The following is a 19,739-nucleotide window of genomic DNA, read 5'->3' on the forward strand; positions in this document are numbered from 1 at the left end:
AAATTGTCTCATAAAATTTAAATTTTATTTTTATTTGTGTAATCGATTAAGAGGAAGACAAGACTGAAAACGTGTCTACTTGTACTTTTCTACGTTGTTCTGTTTCCTTAATTAGACAATTAAAACAATTAAAACGTACAATTGCAGTTATAATTAAACAATATAAAATTGTGAATAGCCCATAAATTTAAAAGTAAATATATATTCTTATAAAAGTTATAAAATTATTATGATTATAGGTTACACATTTGCTATTAATATGTATCTTAATAACAATATATGAACTAATTATATAATGTCTTGTATGCGTGTTTTAATATAAATAAATTTGAAAAAAATTTATAATTATATTACTTAATAACTTAATCTAGTTTCCTTTTTAATACATTAATGTAGTATCTTTATTAATTGTTTATTATAATTTGTAAAATTCAGTTAACAATAAGTAATTTGTTTCCTTGTTTGACGAAATGAATTACAATAAAATATCCTTTATCATATTTATTAAATAGAGCAATAACCCGGTGGATAATTTTGAGCATTGACGAGAAGAAATTCTATTATAAAACAATTAAACTGGGTGATTTTTCAATATCAGATTAATATTTAATTATTGTACAAATATAAACGTTTTAGTTTTTAGTGTAAAAACTAAAATTTAGTTGCTTTATTTAGCAGGTAAGAGGAAAAAAAACTGTAGATAACACGCAAAGGACGTATTAAGGAAGCACACGCCTAGTAGCTGTTTTGAGGCCCAACATTATTTGCCATTTTAAATTCATACTCTTGCACTTTTCAATAATTCGCATATAATTAATGAATAAATTTCCCTCTCCCTGTACAATCTTTTTATTGAATTCACGCTTAATTAAATAATATGATTCATATAAGTACTGTAGTTTTATTAATATTATAATAATGAAAACTAAGTATTATATAATATAATAATAATACAATTGTAATCAATGTTATTAAGATAAAAATAAGCTCATTTTTATAATTATTTTACTAATTATTCAATGGGAATTAGATCGACCCAATTTTATAATGTCATAAATCACATAGAGTTTTTCCTGTAAAGATGTTTACACTTAAATATTCCAGATTTATTTATGAATATTTTCTCCATTTTGAATAAGTTTGTAGCAAACTTTAACGTATGTGATATTTATTGTATATCATTTAAGTAACTTATTACACGAAATTTGAATAATTAACTCTATATTTTAAAATAAATACATTACCACGACGTATATAACTACTTATAGAGTCTTCTATATTAAAATATTACAGCGATAAAGTAAAATATGAAGAAGATAAACTATATTTTATGAAAATCAGTTTATCTACTATGTAATTTTGAGGTTGTTCGACAGTTAACTTAAGAGATATTCACTCGACTGAATAACTAAAACAACAAAGAAATATTCGTATATTTTACCCGAGGAAATTACTGTTTTAGTCATAGTCGAATGAGTATTTCATAAGTTTAATATTAAGAATATTAAGAAATATTCCTTTATAACTTCTTAATGTATGTAATAAACCAAGAAGTTGCTTGTAAATAAAATATAAAAGCAAGCCTCTCCTGTAAATTTGATTATTTTTGTGTGTTATATTAGTTTAGCTTCAGTTGAATAATTACGACGTAAATGTTATATGTTACTAGTAATGTCATATACAATTATTTTCTTGCTGTGATAAAACAAATTTGCTTCGTTAATGCTAGAACAATTGTTTAGCCATTTATATCCATTGTTTTTGGGCTATTTCCGTTGACACTTATGCCTAATTCTTTTCTCGTGAAAGCTTGAACATAAAATTTCCATCCGCTTCAATGAAAGTAATGGATAAACCATGAAATTATTCAAATTCGGAACAGAAAAATATGAATCCTATCGTAATTTTCGGCTATAAAAGAACATAAAATTACCGTGATTTATAAATTAGAAAGTTACCACTTACCTTAGACACTAGATTTTGAATTAGAACTACGATTATTTTTCCTGTAAGAGAAATAATGCAGTGTTTATTATTATATTTTATTTAAATATAATATAATTTAATGGTAATAATAATAATATTATTAGACTATCTGTGAATTAGTTCAGTTTAAAAAGAAATAGGATAGTATCAAATGCAATAACTCTTTCATAAACTCATATGATGACTTGTTTTTTGCGGAAGGAAATATATACCGGGTCGAAATATATAAATAGATTTTAATAATAAAGCAAAATAGCTAAAGGGTATATCATGTTCCTCAAACAGTTTAAAATTTTCCCTTTCGTCATGGTAAAATTTTATTACCATAGAAATTTCTATTCGTTTAATAATTCCACACGTTTAAATACATACCTGATTATATTTTTCTATATAATAATAATAGTAATTTCTGTATATTAATTTTGTTCCAGTGTTAAAATACATTAAATTTAATTATATAAATCTAATTATTGTTAATTTTTAAATACACAATTTTAATTTTACCAAAAAATTTTTCAATTTCTGGTTAAATATCTTTATTATGAATGATGATGATGATGATGATGATGATGATGATGATCTTCCTTTTAAATAAAGAACTTTACATCATTTAAACTTAGTTTTATTACTGACCCCATTTTTATTTTTTGTACAAATGTCACATGAAATGATGATGATGTTCGAAGCATGAAAACTCGAGGAGGAAATTGAGTTGGAATTTTTAGCATGCCAAATGTCACATAACCAATGGGTATTCTGCACGAAAAGTAGGAATTATCACATGTTAATGTGTTATAACAACTCTATAACAGAAGTAGTTATTCTAACATAGAAATTAGACTAGTATTACTTCAAAATGTAATGAAAAGAATGAACTTTCTCTCCAACTTTTACGAAAATTTAAATGTTAAAAATTCATCAACTTTACCTTTAAAACCATTAATTACGTCTTCTGTTACAATTGATTAAAGTTAACACGGACACTTTCCAACTAAGAATGAGGTAATTATTACACATTTACAGAACGATGAACCCAACTGGTAGACTGATGATAAAAATTTTAATTCAGATAAGAACAATTTTATTGTCTTAGGAAAAAGGTAAAATTCCTAATTCTTATCTATTGCTAGCATTCTAGATTTCGTCTACTTTTATTTTATTCTTTTAAAAATAAAGCAAATAAAACTTATTATCACCGAATAAAATGACGATTTTCTTCTAAATTCTTCTAAAAAATAAAATAAAAAAAAACAACTGAACAAATTTAAGATAAAAATCAAAGTTATAAATCTAAAAATCGGCTACTATTTAACTTTTATTTAAAAAAAAAAAGTGTTTTAAAACAGGTAAATGTTGGTTTGAATTCAAATTAGGAAAACTAGCAACTAAATACGAGAATCGTGAGCTGTTTTGACAATTTTCTTAAACGTTTAGAGGAATTTTACTATTATAATAGTTTTAATTAGTTTAAACATTACATAAAGTTTCAGTTAAAACACGATAATATTTCAAATCTTAGTCAATTAGACTGTTCCTAACATAATTAAAATCTCTTTCTCTCGTTAAGAAATGGAATTAAAGCAACTTAAATAGGATATTGTTTAGAAAATATATAAATTATATAAATACAGTAGTATTATCTAGAAATTCCTTCTACTGTATTAACTATTATTTCTCTGAAAATATCAACATTTAAATATTGTAATATATAACTTTAAAGTTTGGAAATATAACGTTTAATTTTAAGAACAGAATTTAATAATTTACAGTTTTAAAAGTATCTTTGAAAATTCTAATAAGTTAAAGTTTCAGTTTAATAAATTTAACTTAATTATAATCGACTAATTTATTCATTATTTGTTATTTTAAGGTGATTAAAATCGGTAGAATTTAAATAAGTTTATTTAAGAAATGAAGTTATAAACTAATAAAAGTTTCCTTTTCTGAATAAATACGATCAAAATAATGCAATTACAACGATAACATTTACAATAATTTATCATTTCGGAAGTTCATTAAATTTACTTAAGGGTCAATAAAATGTATTTGATAGTGACGTGAACAACAATAGATTCTAATAACATTTTTATATACATTCGCCCATTTAAACTGATAGAGATAAGCGTACAAAGACTTATTTTACAATATAAATTGATTTCGTATTAAAATATATAACGACAATTCCTATAATTAAATTTACTTTATTATCTTATACAATAAAAAGTGTGACGTTTTACTGCAGAATTTATTTAACAAAGTTAAAGATACGAGCTTCTGATTTGAAACTTTATGTATTTTTATTATTTTAAGAGGTTTTAATACAGGATTTTCCTTACATTAATAAAATTGTTTCGATTTATTGATATACAGTTTTATATCAACAATCGTTTATCCCTTGTAAACATGCCATTAAAAATCGAAATAGATTTTATATAAAGATATTTTATTTCTATATTTAATCATGAAAAAGATAAACATGAAATATTAATGTTTATTTTTAACGTTAATAAAACTAGTTTATATATATTAAATAGTAAGTTACATTAGATATTCGTTGAGTAGCGTATAAAACACTGTCTGTCTGCTTGTCTGATCTTAGTTACTCTCTAAAATCTTGCAGTTATACAATTAAAACGTTACTTACGTTATTTTTCAAGCTGATATTCCTAATTTATATTCGTTTTATAATTATTTAACTTGGAATATATTGTAATATCAGTCCTTATCTGTTTCATATATATATATCAATATATATATATATACTTTTTAAAACATTTTAGCATTTTGGTATTTTAAAGATGTTTAGAGGCAATTTCTTATCTGTAACACGATTATAAACGAGTTTTTGATCACGATATTTAGTTTTTATTATAGTTTCCTCTATCATTAGTTAATTTATATAAATAGATAAAAATTTTCTTTGAATGTTACACTTAAATTATATTAGTCGAGTTTAAAATGACGAAAATTATGAATGGGTTTTATCAATTGTAAATACGTGCTTAATATTTAATTATTCTTATTCTTACATTAATACTTTTCAGTTGTTTTCATTGATATTATTTATATTTTCTATATGAATTTGAATATACAATTCTTAGTAGGTGCATTGCCTGTTAAAATACCCCATATAAGAGGAAGTTTTAATAAGGAAAAGAGTTTGAAATAAAAAAAAAAAGTGATGAAGGTTTAAGAATAGAATAGTTACAAATGATCTACACATAAGAGATGAAGAATAGTCTAAGTTAATTATAATACTAGTGAATGTAGTTTCTGTAATGCTTTCTGTATTACAGAAATTACATTCTTGAAATATATTCGAGAATGTGACACTATTTTACCTTGTACACCATAAAGATTTACTCGTTTACGAACCTTATGTATTAAAATATTATATTTCTTAATATTTTTAAATACAATAAATTATGTCTTTAGACGTTAAGAATCGAGTGCCACTTGAAATTTATTTTTAAATGACAATAGTAATTGGATTATATTCTCTTCAATCCACTCGTTACATTATGCTAATTACAGATTAATAAGGATATCATGAATGTGATTTTATTCTTGAAGTATGCAATTTCGTAAGATTTCTCTCTTCTCTTGCAATGGTATCGAATGTGACGATAAAGATTTATAATAAAGTGATAAGTTTTCGGGGATGTAAATTGTCGGATGATGTATATTTGAGATAGCTTTTGATGACCAACTATAAATAGAATGGCAGAAATTCTTTCGTCAGTTTGACCTCAATAATATGATCACGGCGCATTGGGTATCTTTTAGAAAAGTAGCTTAACAACTAGTCTCAAAAGGAACAAGGAAGAATACATATACTTCCTTGTTTCATTTAAAATTTACACAATCCTGATAATGTACGTGTAATGTCACTGATGAAAACTTAAAAGTGAAAGTATATTGAAAAGCCAACGTAGGAATGATGCGGTGCTTAAAGTGTTCATAAAAACTGCATTGACAAATGGTACAATCTGTCAGCGAGACATAAACATGTACCTTTAGTCAATGAAAGAAAGCTTGGATTTTCATCTGCTTCTTTTCTAGGATAGACAGAAGGAAGAGTGGAAAATTGTACATAGCTTTTATCTAACGGAGGACAATATGTTCTTTCAGATTTAATTCGGATATTCTTTAATGGTAAATATAATGCAAATAATTCATCAAATTAATGTAAGTATCCAATAACATTTTTCAATTTAATAATTTGGGTGTGTGTTCTATCAAATTTACAGTAAAATATTTACATACAAACATACAATAATCACCTAGACCTATTTATAGTAGCCTATTAGTACATCAATCATATTATATAGGATATTGCCAAGATCAAGTAGATGATTTATCATAATTGTAGATTATAGTTTAGAATAGGAAATGTCAAATTCAATCTATTAAATAAAACAATATATCCCGATCGTTTCCATCAGATTCACTCGGAATAAACTGTGTTAAATTTCATTCAGTCTGTATTACCGTTATTAAAAGTTATTAAATTGCCTGTTAGATCAATTAATTCGTGTAAATTTTTATGAAAATAAGCATCTTTTTAATTGTAAATTTAAGTAACAAATGGATATACAAATATTTAGTACGATTTACAAATAATTGTAAAATGTTACACCAGCAACAACGAATTTCTAAAATTTAGGACAATGCACCTCCATGCTAATGGCTTTCCTGTTAATTATATTAAGACACTTCTATATTAATTCCATTATTAAATTATTCAATTTAATTATCAATAATAAAATATTAAATTTACAGTTACATTTAAACTTTAAATACAATTTAAATTATTTTCTCAACTATTTCAAGTTTTAATTTAATTATTTTTTTCCACATTTGTACAGATTAAATCTATCAATTATTCTATATAAAAAAATTTCTCTATAATTTACTATATTTTAAGGAAAAATTCGAAATGTATTTCATAAAAGTAGGAGAATTGAATTTACCTGCTGATGACATATATATATAATGTACAGTACATTTATCAAATCTTATCAACCATTGATAAATGATAAAAATGAATCAGATTTAATTTGATTTATGTATAATTTCATAAAAATACTCTTTTTCCTGATAAGATATTTTCTGTATAATCTTTTACCGTGTTTAACATTCTTATAACTATGATTAACCTGTTTAAGTTGAACGAAATGAAGCGTAGCGTATAAAATGTATTCATATTATTATTATAATTACGATGATAAAGTATTCTAGAAATCACTCATTTTCTTATTTCATTGTCGATTTAACAATTGTTAAACAGATCTTTTCATAATACAAAAATTAATAGAGAGTTTGATTTGGCATTACGTGTTAAAACTCTGGTTTTTTATATTATAATAAAATAAAGACGAGAAATCAAGGGCAAGATGCTTTCGGAATCTCAAACCAGATGTTGATTATAAAAAAATAAACGGATTTATAATTAGATTACTTTAAAAGTGAATTTTTAAAATTTTTTTATTGCCTCTAGACAAACACGTGTTGCGGTTACTGACTACATCTTAACACGCAATCTTATAATACATAAGATCTTATAATAGATTATGTTATTATAATATTGTAGTTTCGATATAAATGAATAGCTCTAAGCTATTTTTACATAATATAATTTGTGTAAATAAATTTGAAAAAATGATAAAGTTATGAAAACATTGTCTAGAATATCTTTCCTCTCCGAGAAAGGAAAGACGAAGTAACGACGATTTTATATACGTATATATACATATGCCTAATGATAATGTCTAATAGATGTCTTCTATTTCTTTTATAAATTATAGATAAAACAAAAATGAAGTTCAATTACGTGCAGAAGAACTTATCCAGGGTTTTAAAATCTTTGGGTCACGTTATCGGACTACACCCTTTGTATTTCGTTATTATACCGTGTCTTTTATGTGCCATATTATCCGCCGGAATCGTAAAGATCGAATATAACAGAGACTTGGCATATTTGTTTACAGCAGAGAAAGGTAATGCCGTGCATAATTCGAAAATTATAGAAGCTTTATTTCCAACGAATACGTCGTATAATTTAGATGTGTTCAGAGTTTCTTCACAACCTGAAGGAGTCTTGGTTATAGCTATACCGAAAAATGGAGAAAATATGCTGACTGAAAAGATATTTAGAGAATTATTGCTAATAGATCAAATTATAAAAAATTTCAGCATTACGTGGGATAATAACGTGGTTACTTACGACGTGATTTGTGCAATTAATGAAAGAAAATGCTTGGAAAATCCCGTTTTTACTTTAGCTCCACGGATAAAAACGATCGAAGAAGGAAAATATCATTTCAAATATCCTCTAGATCTAGATTTATTTACTTACGCTTATACTCGGCACATTGTTAATTTAGGTGGAGTAACGGTTGATAACGATCGCTATGTGCAAAACGTCAAAGCCATAAGGTTACTATACCCATTCGATAGTAGTAATAAATCGAAGAAGGAAATGATTAGAAATTGGGAAGAAGCTATTTTAATTAGATTACGAAACATTGATTTTGAAGAAATTACCATTGTCGTTTCGGGAATGACAACTTTAATATCCGAAGTAACATCATTCACCGACGATCTTCTACCTCTTACGTTTTATGTTGGAATCACTATTGCTTTGTTTTCGATGTTAACATGCATGACAGACAGTTGGGTGAAGAGCAAGCCTTGGCTCGGAGTAGCGAGTTGCCTTTCTGCCGGTTTAGCTATCATTGCTGCTTTTGGTTTTCTTTTTATTTGCGGATTAAAAACTACAGATTTAAACATTACTTTACCGTTCCTCGTATTAGGTAAGTCGTTTGATTGTTTTAGAATAAAACTACGCCATTTTCAATCTATATCTATATTAAAATCCTGTCTTCTCTATCATCTATAACAAATCTAATACGTTTGCTTATATTCGTGTAATTACAATTAATTACAAAATTCAATTTACGGATATAAATAGCTTAAAAACCTTTATTAAAAGCTTTAAAATATTCAAATATTTATGTAAGTATGTCATAAATCCTCCGTTTTCCTGAAGAATCTTATTTATACTTTCCGTAACTCATTAAATAATTATAAATAGTTATAGAAAATTTGTATAAGAAACTTTACATTTCTATTAATAATTATTATTAAATTTTAAAGTTTTGAAAATGAAAATGAATAAAATTTGCTAACATTCGGTTTAAAAAAAAAAAACAGTTAATACGTATTAAGTAAGGAAAATATCCTTACGAATATGAAATTGGTGTAGGCATATGCAGTATTTCCTTCTTGAATAATTCATATTCTATTTTTAAAATGATTTTAAAAGCTATCTTCCTCAAATTAATCATTTAATACTTTTTCTTTTATTAATATTTAATTTTAGCAACAGAAACGGATGACACGTACGTCTTGATAGCAGCGTGGAGAAGAACGAATCCAAGTTATAGTGTAGAGAAAAGATTAGGAGAATCTTACTCCGAAGCGGCAGTTTCAATCACAATTACGTCTCTCACCAATTTCCTTTCATTTCTTATCGGGATTACAGCACCTTTTCCTGTAGTCAGAATGTTTTGCATTTATGCTTCGGCATGCATTTTCTTTACGTATATATTCCAGATTACTTTTTTTGGAGGATGCATGGCATTGAGTGGTTACAGAGAAAAAGAAAGGATTCATCCTTTTGTATTTTGGAAAATTTGTTGTAAGTCGATAACATTTAATATATTATATAATTTCTTATATATTTTTTAATCGTAACGTAATTATTATATATACAGCATACAGTTTTCGATATTTAATTATATTCTAATTTTAAACTTATAACTAAAATGAAATATGAAAGCTGATAAATCTGTATATAAGTTGATTAAAATCAAATATTTCGAGTCATTTTTTATGTAAAAGTTTCAATTGTATTTCCATTAGCTATAATAAATTCAAAAATACACCTTGGCATTGTTGGAATTAAATTTTATAAGACTTCTGATCCTAAATTATACCGACTATTACATACAAATAGTTTTAAACTGCCTGCCTCTTCTATAAACATCTCTGCTCATTATTCTCCATAAACTTTTTGGTTAATGTTACCTATGGTTCCAAGATGGCGGCTCGTCTGATTCCGGCAAGGAAACAGTGGGGACACACGTTCTAACCTAACCTAACCTATTCTAATAATTTTGTTGCTAATAATTATGGTAATTTATTAGAATAGCTTAGGTTAGGTTAGAACGTGAGTCCTCATGTTTCCCTTCTTCTATTTGCTGGAATCAGAGACGAGCCGCCATCTTGGAACCATAGGTAACATTAACCAACTTGTTTATTGGGTTGATGTCAGGACTTCTCGGTGGCCATTAGTTTTTTAAACTTCAGCCAATCCTGTGTTGATTTTGACGAATGTGTTCTGTTGATATATCCATTGTGGTCCTAATGATTCAACAAGAAGCAGAATATAGCTTTTTAGCTGTTTTTGATAGTCCTCTGACTTCTGACGACCTATAGAAGCTAAATTTGTGGTACCATTAAAACTGAATGTTGTCCAGATCATGACTGAACCATCACCTTGCTAATGTCTGAAGAAGGTTTGGTTAATGTTACCTACGGTTCCAAAATGGCGGCTCGTCTCGAGCTAACACAATATTTGCATTTGCTTTAATTACTCATAAGAATTACGAGAGCTGTTAGAATTTAGCAATGAGAAAATCGATCTTGTAGGCCCAATACTAAATTCATTCCACCAGATTTATATGATGCTAAAAGTAATTGGTAAAATGTACTATCGAATGCTTATTGAATTATTCTTTATTATTTATTATATTAAAATCTATTTTTCATTTGAATTGCTGAATTTGCATAATTGCTTCACCATTTAATTAATTTTATGCAATTTTAAGTAAATTAAAATAAATATTTATTTTGTTTTATTAATACAATATTTATAATTTTGCCCAAATAGCGTAAATATTTACACAAACCTATAATTTAATTTAAAAATAAATCCAATTGAAGTTATGTATCATATATTTATATATAATACATAAATTTTCTAATTAAAATTTGTTAAAATAGTTACTATTTTTTAAATAGAATTTACATGTAAAAGATACAGAGATAATATTCACTGCAGAAAACTCTATTATAATTCAGAAAGAATATCAAAAATATCTGATAAATAGCAAGTATTTCATAAAGTTTGCAATGATTTATTTAATAATATGGTTAGATTTACCTACGGTATACAAAATGGCGGTCGTCTCTAATTCCAGCAAACAGAAGGGAAACAGTGGGATGCACGTTCTAACCTAACCTAACCTATTCTAATAATTTGGTTACTAATAATTATGGTAATTTATTAGAATAGGTTAGGTTAGGTTGGAACGTGCATCCCCACCGTTTCCCTTCTTCTATTTGCTGGAATCAGAGACGAGCCGCCATCTTGGCACCAAGGGTAACATTAACCCCTTTTTTTATATCTTCATATAGTGCAGTTATGTACTGTATAATTTCATAAGGTTTATACATATTTTTTCTTAATTCAGTCATTTTCTGTATTAAAATATATAGAAAAACCTTTGTTTTAAATCACATTTTCTACGAATATTTATATATATTTATATATTTTCTAATAAAATTTGATTTGATAACATTTAAGTGAATTAAATTATCTAATTTTTATACTTTAAAATAAGAGTATTATCTTCCTTAGTTGATCAACAAGAAATTTTCATATTTTTAGCATCATTTCATTGAAAAAAGTTATTCACCTTTTTGTTAATACGTGCGATTGTGTAATTATCATAAAATTAAATCGTTACTTTATAAACAATTAGAAATTATTTTTAAAAATGTAGGAATATTACGAACAATTCTAATTATATTCTATATACTTCATATAAAATTTATTTATAGAACAATTCAAACTAACTATCTCTATTCTTTTCTGTAGAAATTATATTTTAAAATTGAAACATGCCTGTGATGTGTTTGTTATACCCGTAAGTAATATCCACACCAGAAAACATTAAATTTTCCTCTTATACAATATTTATATAAAGATAATTTTATATAATTGTAACACTTTTTCTCGTCCAACCCATTTCCTCCTTTTTGTATTATCGCACAGATTATTCACTTTTTCTAGTTAACTTGCCTTTAGCTAAATGATAATTTTCTTCCATTATTGTTCTCAATATCTTTCAACCGTCGGTTTTAAATAGTATTATTTCAATTGCTTTTCCTCTTATACAATATTTATCTTTCATCTCTCCCTCTTTTTTTAAACAGCGTTTTTATTTCAATGGGTGAAATGCAACCAATTGAAATAATTATTACAAAGTTTATCCATATCGCAATAATGTAACTGCATTAAGCAGTCTTAAATGGCACGCGAACGTTTTTTCTTGTGTGTGTGTGTGTGTGTGTGTTATTATTACACGGAACAGATAACAAACTTAAGTAACATTGTAACGAAATAGAACTGATATAAAATCATTTTTAAAAACAAATAATTAAATTAGAAATTAGAGAGAATTCATATATATATATATAAATACGTTGTATGTTTAATTAATATTTTAATTGTTCACTAAATATTATATGTTAGTTCATTACACAATAAGAAAATGGAAGGAAGGAATTGTAAATTCATTTGTTAATTTAGTTATTTAGTTAGTTGTTAAAATTACTTGTAAAGAGTTTCTCTCTATTACGATAGAAGTAAATTAAACATTTTCTCAATCTGAGAATCCCTCTATTTAATTAATGTATTATTAAAGTTAGGAAATTATAATTCTCTCTGATGTACCAGAAAATTTATTTATTTAACTGTCAAAAGAATATTATTAATATTAATTTCATTTAAAATTAAATAAGGTACATAATTACGAAATAATTGACGTATGCAAACAACCTTACTTGGAATATTTCAAACTTTTGCTTTAATGATTTTATCTTAAAATGTATTTTAAAAAATTACGTTTCTTTTAATCAAATTTTCATAATTTTTTTCCTTATTTATATTATTGAAATATAAATAGTTTTCGTAGACTTATATGTCTTTTCGGTTAATGTTACCTATGGTTCCAAAATGGCAGCTTGTCTCTGATTCCAGCAAATAGAAAAAAAGAAACAGTGGGGACACACGTTCTAACCTAACCTATTGTAATAATTATGGTAATTTATTAGAATAGGTTTGTTTTTAACTCTTTCCGCCCTGTGGGCACTAAGAGAGCCTCTTTTAGTAGGCCCATTATGGGTTCGGCTAGGCCCACAATGGAGCGAGCGGGTAGTGAGGGACGGGGTCCGACATATCCGAACGGACCACCCTCCGAAAATTCTTGGGGATTTCTCGACCCGTTCGGATTCGATCCCGGGTCCACCCAGAGCGGTAGGCAACCACCTCGACCGCTCGACCATTCGGCCACCTATTAGAATAGGTTAGGTTAGGTTAGAACGTGCATCCCCACTGTTTCCTTTCTTCTATTTGCTGAAATCAGAGACGAGCCACCATTTTGGAACCATAGGTAACGTCAACCGTCTTTTTAGTGAATTGTTACTTATATAATAAATTGTACAATTGTCTCTTTGTATTTTAGATATTGAAGAAGACACAAATAAACCAGTGGGAGAAGCTGATAATACAGAGACAGACTTTATGATGAAATTCTTCAAAGATAAATTAGGATCTATTTTGATATTGCCTCCAGTTAAAGTAATAGTAATGTTTCTGTTTATAACAAATTTCATCTTTGGAATTTGGGGCATGACTTATCTGGAAGACGGAATGGATATCGGACATTTCTTAAAATCGAAATCGATTGCCAGGGATACGATTTTAACGAGTTTACGTTACTTTTCTCAATATCCATACCCCTTACAAATTGTAATAAACGAAACATTAAATTACGCCGATCCCGAAACTCAAGCGAAGGTAGAAGATATTTTGAGCAAAATCGAAGCCCATTCTCATACATCCGATCCATTTTTGACTTTATCGTGGCTAAAATATTATAAAGAATTCTCTAATACTTCAATAGCGAAGTTTTCATTGGGTGGATACGATCTTAGGAATAAACAGGAATTTATTGACGGTTTGATAAATGTATTTCTACGTCTACCTCCCGCTAGGCAATTCAAACACGACATTCTTTTTAACAATAATTACACGGAAATACTCGCCAGTCGTTTTATTGTTGGATGCAAAAACATGTACAGTAGAAAAATAGAATTGCAGTTAATCCAGGATTTACAGAAGATATGCGACGAATCAACTCTGTCTATATCAACACACAGCGTGCTTTTTCCTCTTATGGAACATGAATTGTTAATAAGAGGAATTGTTCTTCAGTTAGCGTGGGTTATAGGGTTACTAATTATAGTCATATTTTTCCTCTTTATTCCTAATCTTATCTGTGCCGTCTGTGTTGCCATTGCTATTATTACTACAATATGCGAAACTGTCGGATATATGGCATTATGGGATGTAAATTTAGATATGGTATCGGTAATTCTTTTAATTCTTAGTGTAGGATTTTCAATAAATTATCCGACACACGTTTCGTTCGCTTTTGTAATGGCCAAAAATAAAAATCCTAACGAGCGACTCGTACAGTCCATATACGAAGTCGGTTGGCCCATTTTTCAAGGTTCTGTTTCAACTATATTGGGAGTTCTGGTATTAGCATTTCAAGATGCACATTCCTTCAAGTGTTTTTTTAAAATAGTGGTTCTAACAGCTGTACTTACAGCTTTTCACGCTCTCTTTGTACTTCCTGTGATATTGAGTTTAATTGGAAATACAGTTAATAATAAAAGTAAAAAGAAGAAAAATCAAACATTTTACAATTGGTTTATTAGATATAAAGAACAATTTAACAAGAAAAATGAAGAATCTGATGATCATAACGAAGAATCGGAAGCTTTTTCAACCAGTCACTGACAAAGTAAAACCTTAATATATATACATATATATAACACGAAATTATGTACTTACTAAAAAAATCCAATGTAATAAGCAATTTAATAAGTATTTTATGATAAAATCCTACCAATTGGATCATAACATGTACTTATTTTAACACGAATATATTTGTTTATATAGAAACAAATATTACCAATCAGAACAATACGTTAACACGCGACTGATGGACTTTTATTTACATATTTATGTTCACGATAGTGTTATTGTTTAACAGATTTTGTTTAAAATTATACATATTTGAATAAAAGAGTTATTTGTAACAAAAATATTATATTGTTTGTTTCTAAAAATTTAATATAATAATAGCTTTATCTAGCAACTTTGTTTTCGACTTACTTCGAATTTACATTGTTTCTGTTATGGTTTTCTGTGCTCTTCTGTGCCAATCTTCACAAAATTGGGATTATTTTGAAAATAAAGCTGCCTTAAAATCCACTAAATAATTTATCTTATTAATTAGGGAAAATACATTACACTATATGCTGTTAACACAATGAAAGAATACAATGTACCGTTATATTAGTTTATTTTGTGAAAGGATACGTTTGAGGTCAGTAAGCGCTTTTGACCTCGTATCTCCTGATCTAAATGCTTTCAGTTTGAGGAGATTTGTGAAAGAAATTCATTACTCTTTTTAAAAACTTCTCCGCGAATAACCTAAATACGTGAATACATTAAAGGAAGAAATTTACATTAACTATGAATAGCTTCAATGACGAATCACGACTCGAAAATGTTTGAAGATAATTGAATTTGATAGTTTTTAAATCAGTTTGCTACATTAAAAATAGCTTTTTCCTTTTTCTTTTTAGTTGTTATAACAAGATTTAGTGAGCACAAATAGATAAAAGACAATAATCGTTGTGATAATAACAATCTCAACAGGGTCCTGATTCGATACTAACCTGCATTTTTCCTTTTTCCATCTCGAATATGTTGGGAAGTTTAAAGTATTTATACACGAAAATAAAAGAAATTAATCGAATATAACGTTGTAGAGTGATTTACGACACACAAAAGAATAATCACTAACTCTAATCTCTCATCCAAACACGATCGGAATGTCACAGTTAAGTGTCAAAGGTCAGACTAAAGACAGTCACATCCCGACCCAGTAGAGTAAAACGACAACTACACGTACAACTTCGACTGTTGTAGAACAAATAACAAACCACATCTTACGACACAAGACATCTTAACAGTATATTTATAGTAATACTTTACGTATAAATGAAGGATGATAAAGATGGACTAAACTTGGTCCACTATTACATTTTGTAATTTAATAATAATAAAGTTAGTTAATTAACATCTTTATATAATATATAATATATAAAATACAGTGTAATATATAAAAATAAACTCCCAAAGTAAAAAAAAAAAATCACTAAAAATATCCAAGGATAATTGGTATTAAAAATAAATAACTGTAGTAAACTAATGCTTTTTTTTTTTAAATATTTAAACAACGTTTTCGTTATTGTATAATTATAGCTTGATACTCTAAATATATATATATGTCTTCTTAATAAAACTCTTAAATCACAGTAAGGATATTTATAACAGAACGTGATCTACTTATAATTCTTTACCGTAAGAACTTTGTTCTTGAATATGTCTAACCAATGGAGAATTAACACATCAGCTAAGCGCATTTAATACTTTATAAATGAAATATTTAACTAATTAATTGAATAAATTATATATAATTTACTTCCATTTGAAGTTCTTAATTTCGGGATTCGGGATTTCATTTATAGAAGAAAAACAGGATAAAAAATTCCGTTTTTATTCTAGAAATTTAAGAAATATTCTTATTTTCAATTTCCTTTATCTATAAATAACGTTGTATATATAATACAATATGAATTATAATTCAACGAAAGTATGTATGCTCTGTACAGTACAATGGCACGTGTACTGTACCTGTAGTAATTAGTATAAAGCATAATTACCCGAATGATAATGTAATTTTGTTTTTAAATTCTAAAGATTTATTAAGCTTCCGTTAAATAATTAAGCGTAAAAAATCGAATAATTTGCATTAAAAAATCATATAAACACGTAGAATGACAGCAACAGTTTATTATGCATATTTATCTATTAAAAATTATCCTGTTTCGCTTATAAATTTTAAACTAGTTTTATTTTTAGTCTCGTTATTATGTATCAAGTCAAAATATTAAAAAAAATTACCTTAGGCTGTTTAATATTTATTTTTCCTTCATATTTCCTGATAACTGGATGACAGATATTTATAATTTTTAATTTTATATTCATTATACTGTGTAATTACAAATATATTATTTGCAATACTAGTTTTATATTTATATTATGTATCGGTACTATTCTTTTAATTGTAATCTTATTAAACTTACTAACAAATTTTGTTGAGTGCCAAAACAATTAACCTATTTGTTATAAAGTTTCTTTAAAGATAAATAATACGAAGAAGGTTTAAATAGTTATTAAATAGCTTAAATAAATATGGGTCACGACAGTTAAAGTATTAGCCTACCGCTCTGGGAGATCCAGAATTAAATCCTGGAGAGCGATCACAGGAATTTTTCGTGGGTGGTATGTCCCGAATACGTTAGGTCCCGTGTCTCATCGTAGGCCCGGCTCCACCCACGACGGGCCTGATGTTCATTGAAGTGACTGTATAATGCGTATTAATTTCATCCGTTAACTCGTGTATTAAAACAATTCGGCTGCCATTTTTGAGAATAAAGATGCCGATTGAAGTTGGCCTAGGTTCTCTAAGTTTACAATGGATCGAAAATCGAATACGGGATGCAAATTCTATTATTTTCACGAGTCTTCTAGATTTCCGAACTTCAAGTGGGATGACCTAGAGTAGATTGGAGAAGCCGTGACTATACCCATGGATTTTGGAATGTGTGTGTTGCCGGATAAGGTTGATCCTGATACAATACTATATCATTTTTATGTATGTCCCGACCGTTCCATCTTTTTAGTAAAAAATATTTTTGTCTCTTTTTTAAAAGAACTGCCGTCCAATTATTCTATTTTTGAGTTTCTTAAATCTGCCTTAAAACTTTTAAAATTTGAAAAGGTATTTAAGTTATAAAACCAAAATAGTTTGTCAACATTGTAATGTTCCTTCTCTCTTTGCACATAGCGACTTTAATCAACGTGTACTGTACGCGTGTTAATGGCGAAAAAGTAATGTTTCAACGTACGAAAATCTTAAAAGATTAGTCATTAAGTTCCACTTGAATTTCAATAGAAAATATAATTCTGTAATATAAAAATTTTACATAATCATGCTTCATTAATAGTCAGTTAATTATCTATATTATGGCCAAGTCAAATAATTTTTATTCACTTGAAATTTGATTGAGGAACAACGAATTCTTAATGGGTATGGGCATAACGGCTCTTAAATATATATTAATATATTTAAAAAAATCAAATTTGAGTATGTATTTAAGCGTATGTATTTTACTTTAGGTATAAAAGAAACTATCTATAAACAGGTGATTTTTTGCAAGTACTGTTCATGAATGTAGTAGGCTGGGCTACATTACTGGAAAATGATTCGACTACCCGTATGAATTTTGTGCAATTAATATAATTGACAATATTTACAAACTGTACACCAGTGTGATGAAGATTATTTCATACATTTACCTCCCTCTTCACACATCATATTAAAAGACGATATTACAGATAATATTTATAAAAATACAAGTAACTTAATCTATAAATAACACTTTATTAATACTCATTTAATTAGTATGAACATAATAAAGTTTATCTCTAGCAAAGACAGCAACGTTTTCATCAATTAAAATAATCCATTATGTAATTTTTACAGCCCAAAAGAAAACTTTTTATTTGTTTGATAAAATTTTAAAAAATTATTTATTTATTTTTAATCTCAATTATCTCTTCTGATTCTATTAGCTAATGAATTAAAGTTTAATATTTTTTTTCAGAATCAATATAAAATATAAAGTATATTAAGTTTTCATTCTATATATTTTATTTATGAAAAAAACATATACGGTATGTATAACTTTTTTATAAGAAACGAATTGTTTATGAATGAACAAACAAATAAATATCTATGGTTTTTACATGTTTGTATTATTAAAAATATAAATGAAAGCGTGAAATCACAAATAACTATTCATTTCATTCATTAAATGGCAATGAAATGAACTGTTAGTTTGACCTCAATATACAGCGACTATGAGAGAAAACCTACTTTACAGGAAACATAAATTATACAGGAAAGTTCCTAAAACACTATGGTTCACGTTCTAAACGTGATACGTGGAGCGATATTGAATGGCAAGCGGTGACATTTGGCAATGACAAACTATTAGTAAGCGTGAATTGAATCGACAATGGAACAGACTCCCCTCAAATTTGAGATGTTCCAGTCATCACCCGGACGATCACCGATTACATTCTGAGTTTTGAAGAAAAGAGAGAAACAAGAGGATCTCATCTCCCAAGGAGAGAAGAGGAAGAAGAGATGATGTTGCGACGGTGCAAAGTAGAACTAAGAAGAATGATGTGGAACCAAGATGTAGGGATTTAACCTATCGTCGATCATCTATCATCCACCAGTCTCGAACCGGGTCCTTAGTTCCCTATCCATCTTCCGCCTAATCATCAAGTCGCCATTGGACAGAAAGCTTCAGAAGAATTCTTTAGGCATCCGATCATTGTAATAATATTTAACTTACTTTCTCACTACATTGTTAATTGGCTAATTAGGTACAAATACATTTATGTTAAT

At 27.3% G+C, this 19,739-nt stretch overlaps 1 protein-coding gene across 1 annotated transcript; it reads left to right on the top strand.

Moving 5' to 3' along the window:
• Positions 1-6,075: 6,075 nt before the first annotated feature.
• Positions 6,076-14,923, top strand: LOC136968315 (patched domain-containing protein 3-like). Its single transcript, XM_067262320.1, has 4 exons — positions 6,076-6,174; positions 7,794-8,801; positions 9,371-9,688; positions 13,581-14,923. Exons 2-4 carry the CDS (start codon positions 7,805-7,807, stop codon positions 14,921-14,923), a joined length of 2,658 nt encoding a protein of 885 aa, XP_067118421.1. The 5' UTR covers positions 6,076-6,174; positions 7,794-7,804.
• The last annotated feature ends 4,816 nt before the right edge of the window (positions 14,924-19,739 follow it).

The sequence above is a fragment of the Centruroides vittatus genome, unplaced genomic scaffold (assembly GCF_030686945.1).
Source record: "Centruroides vittatus isolate TY-2023 unplaced genomic scaffold, ASM3068694v2 contig_1427, whole genome shotgun sequence".
In the NCBI taxonomy this organism is placed as follows: Eukaryota; Metazoa; Arthropoda; class Arachnida; order Scorpiones; family Buthidae; genus Centruroides; species Centruroides vittatus.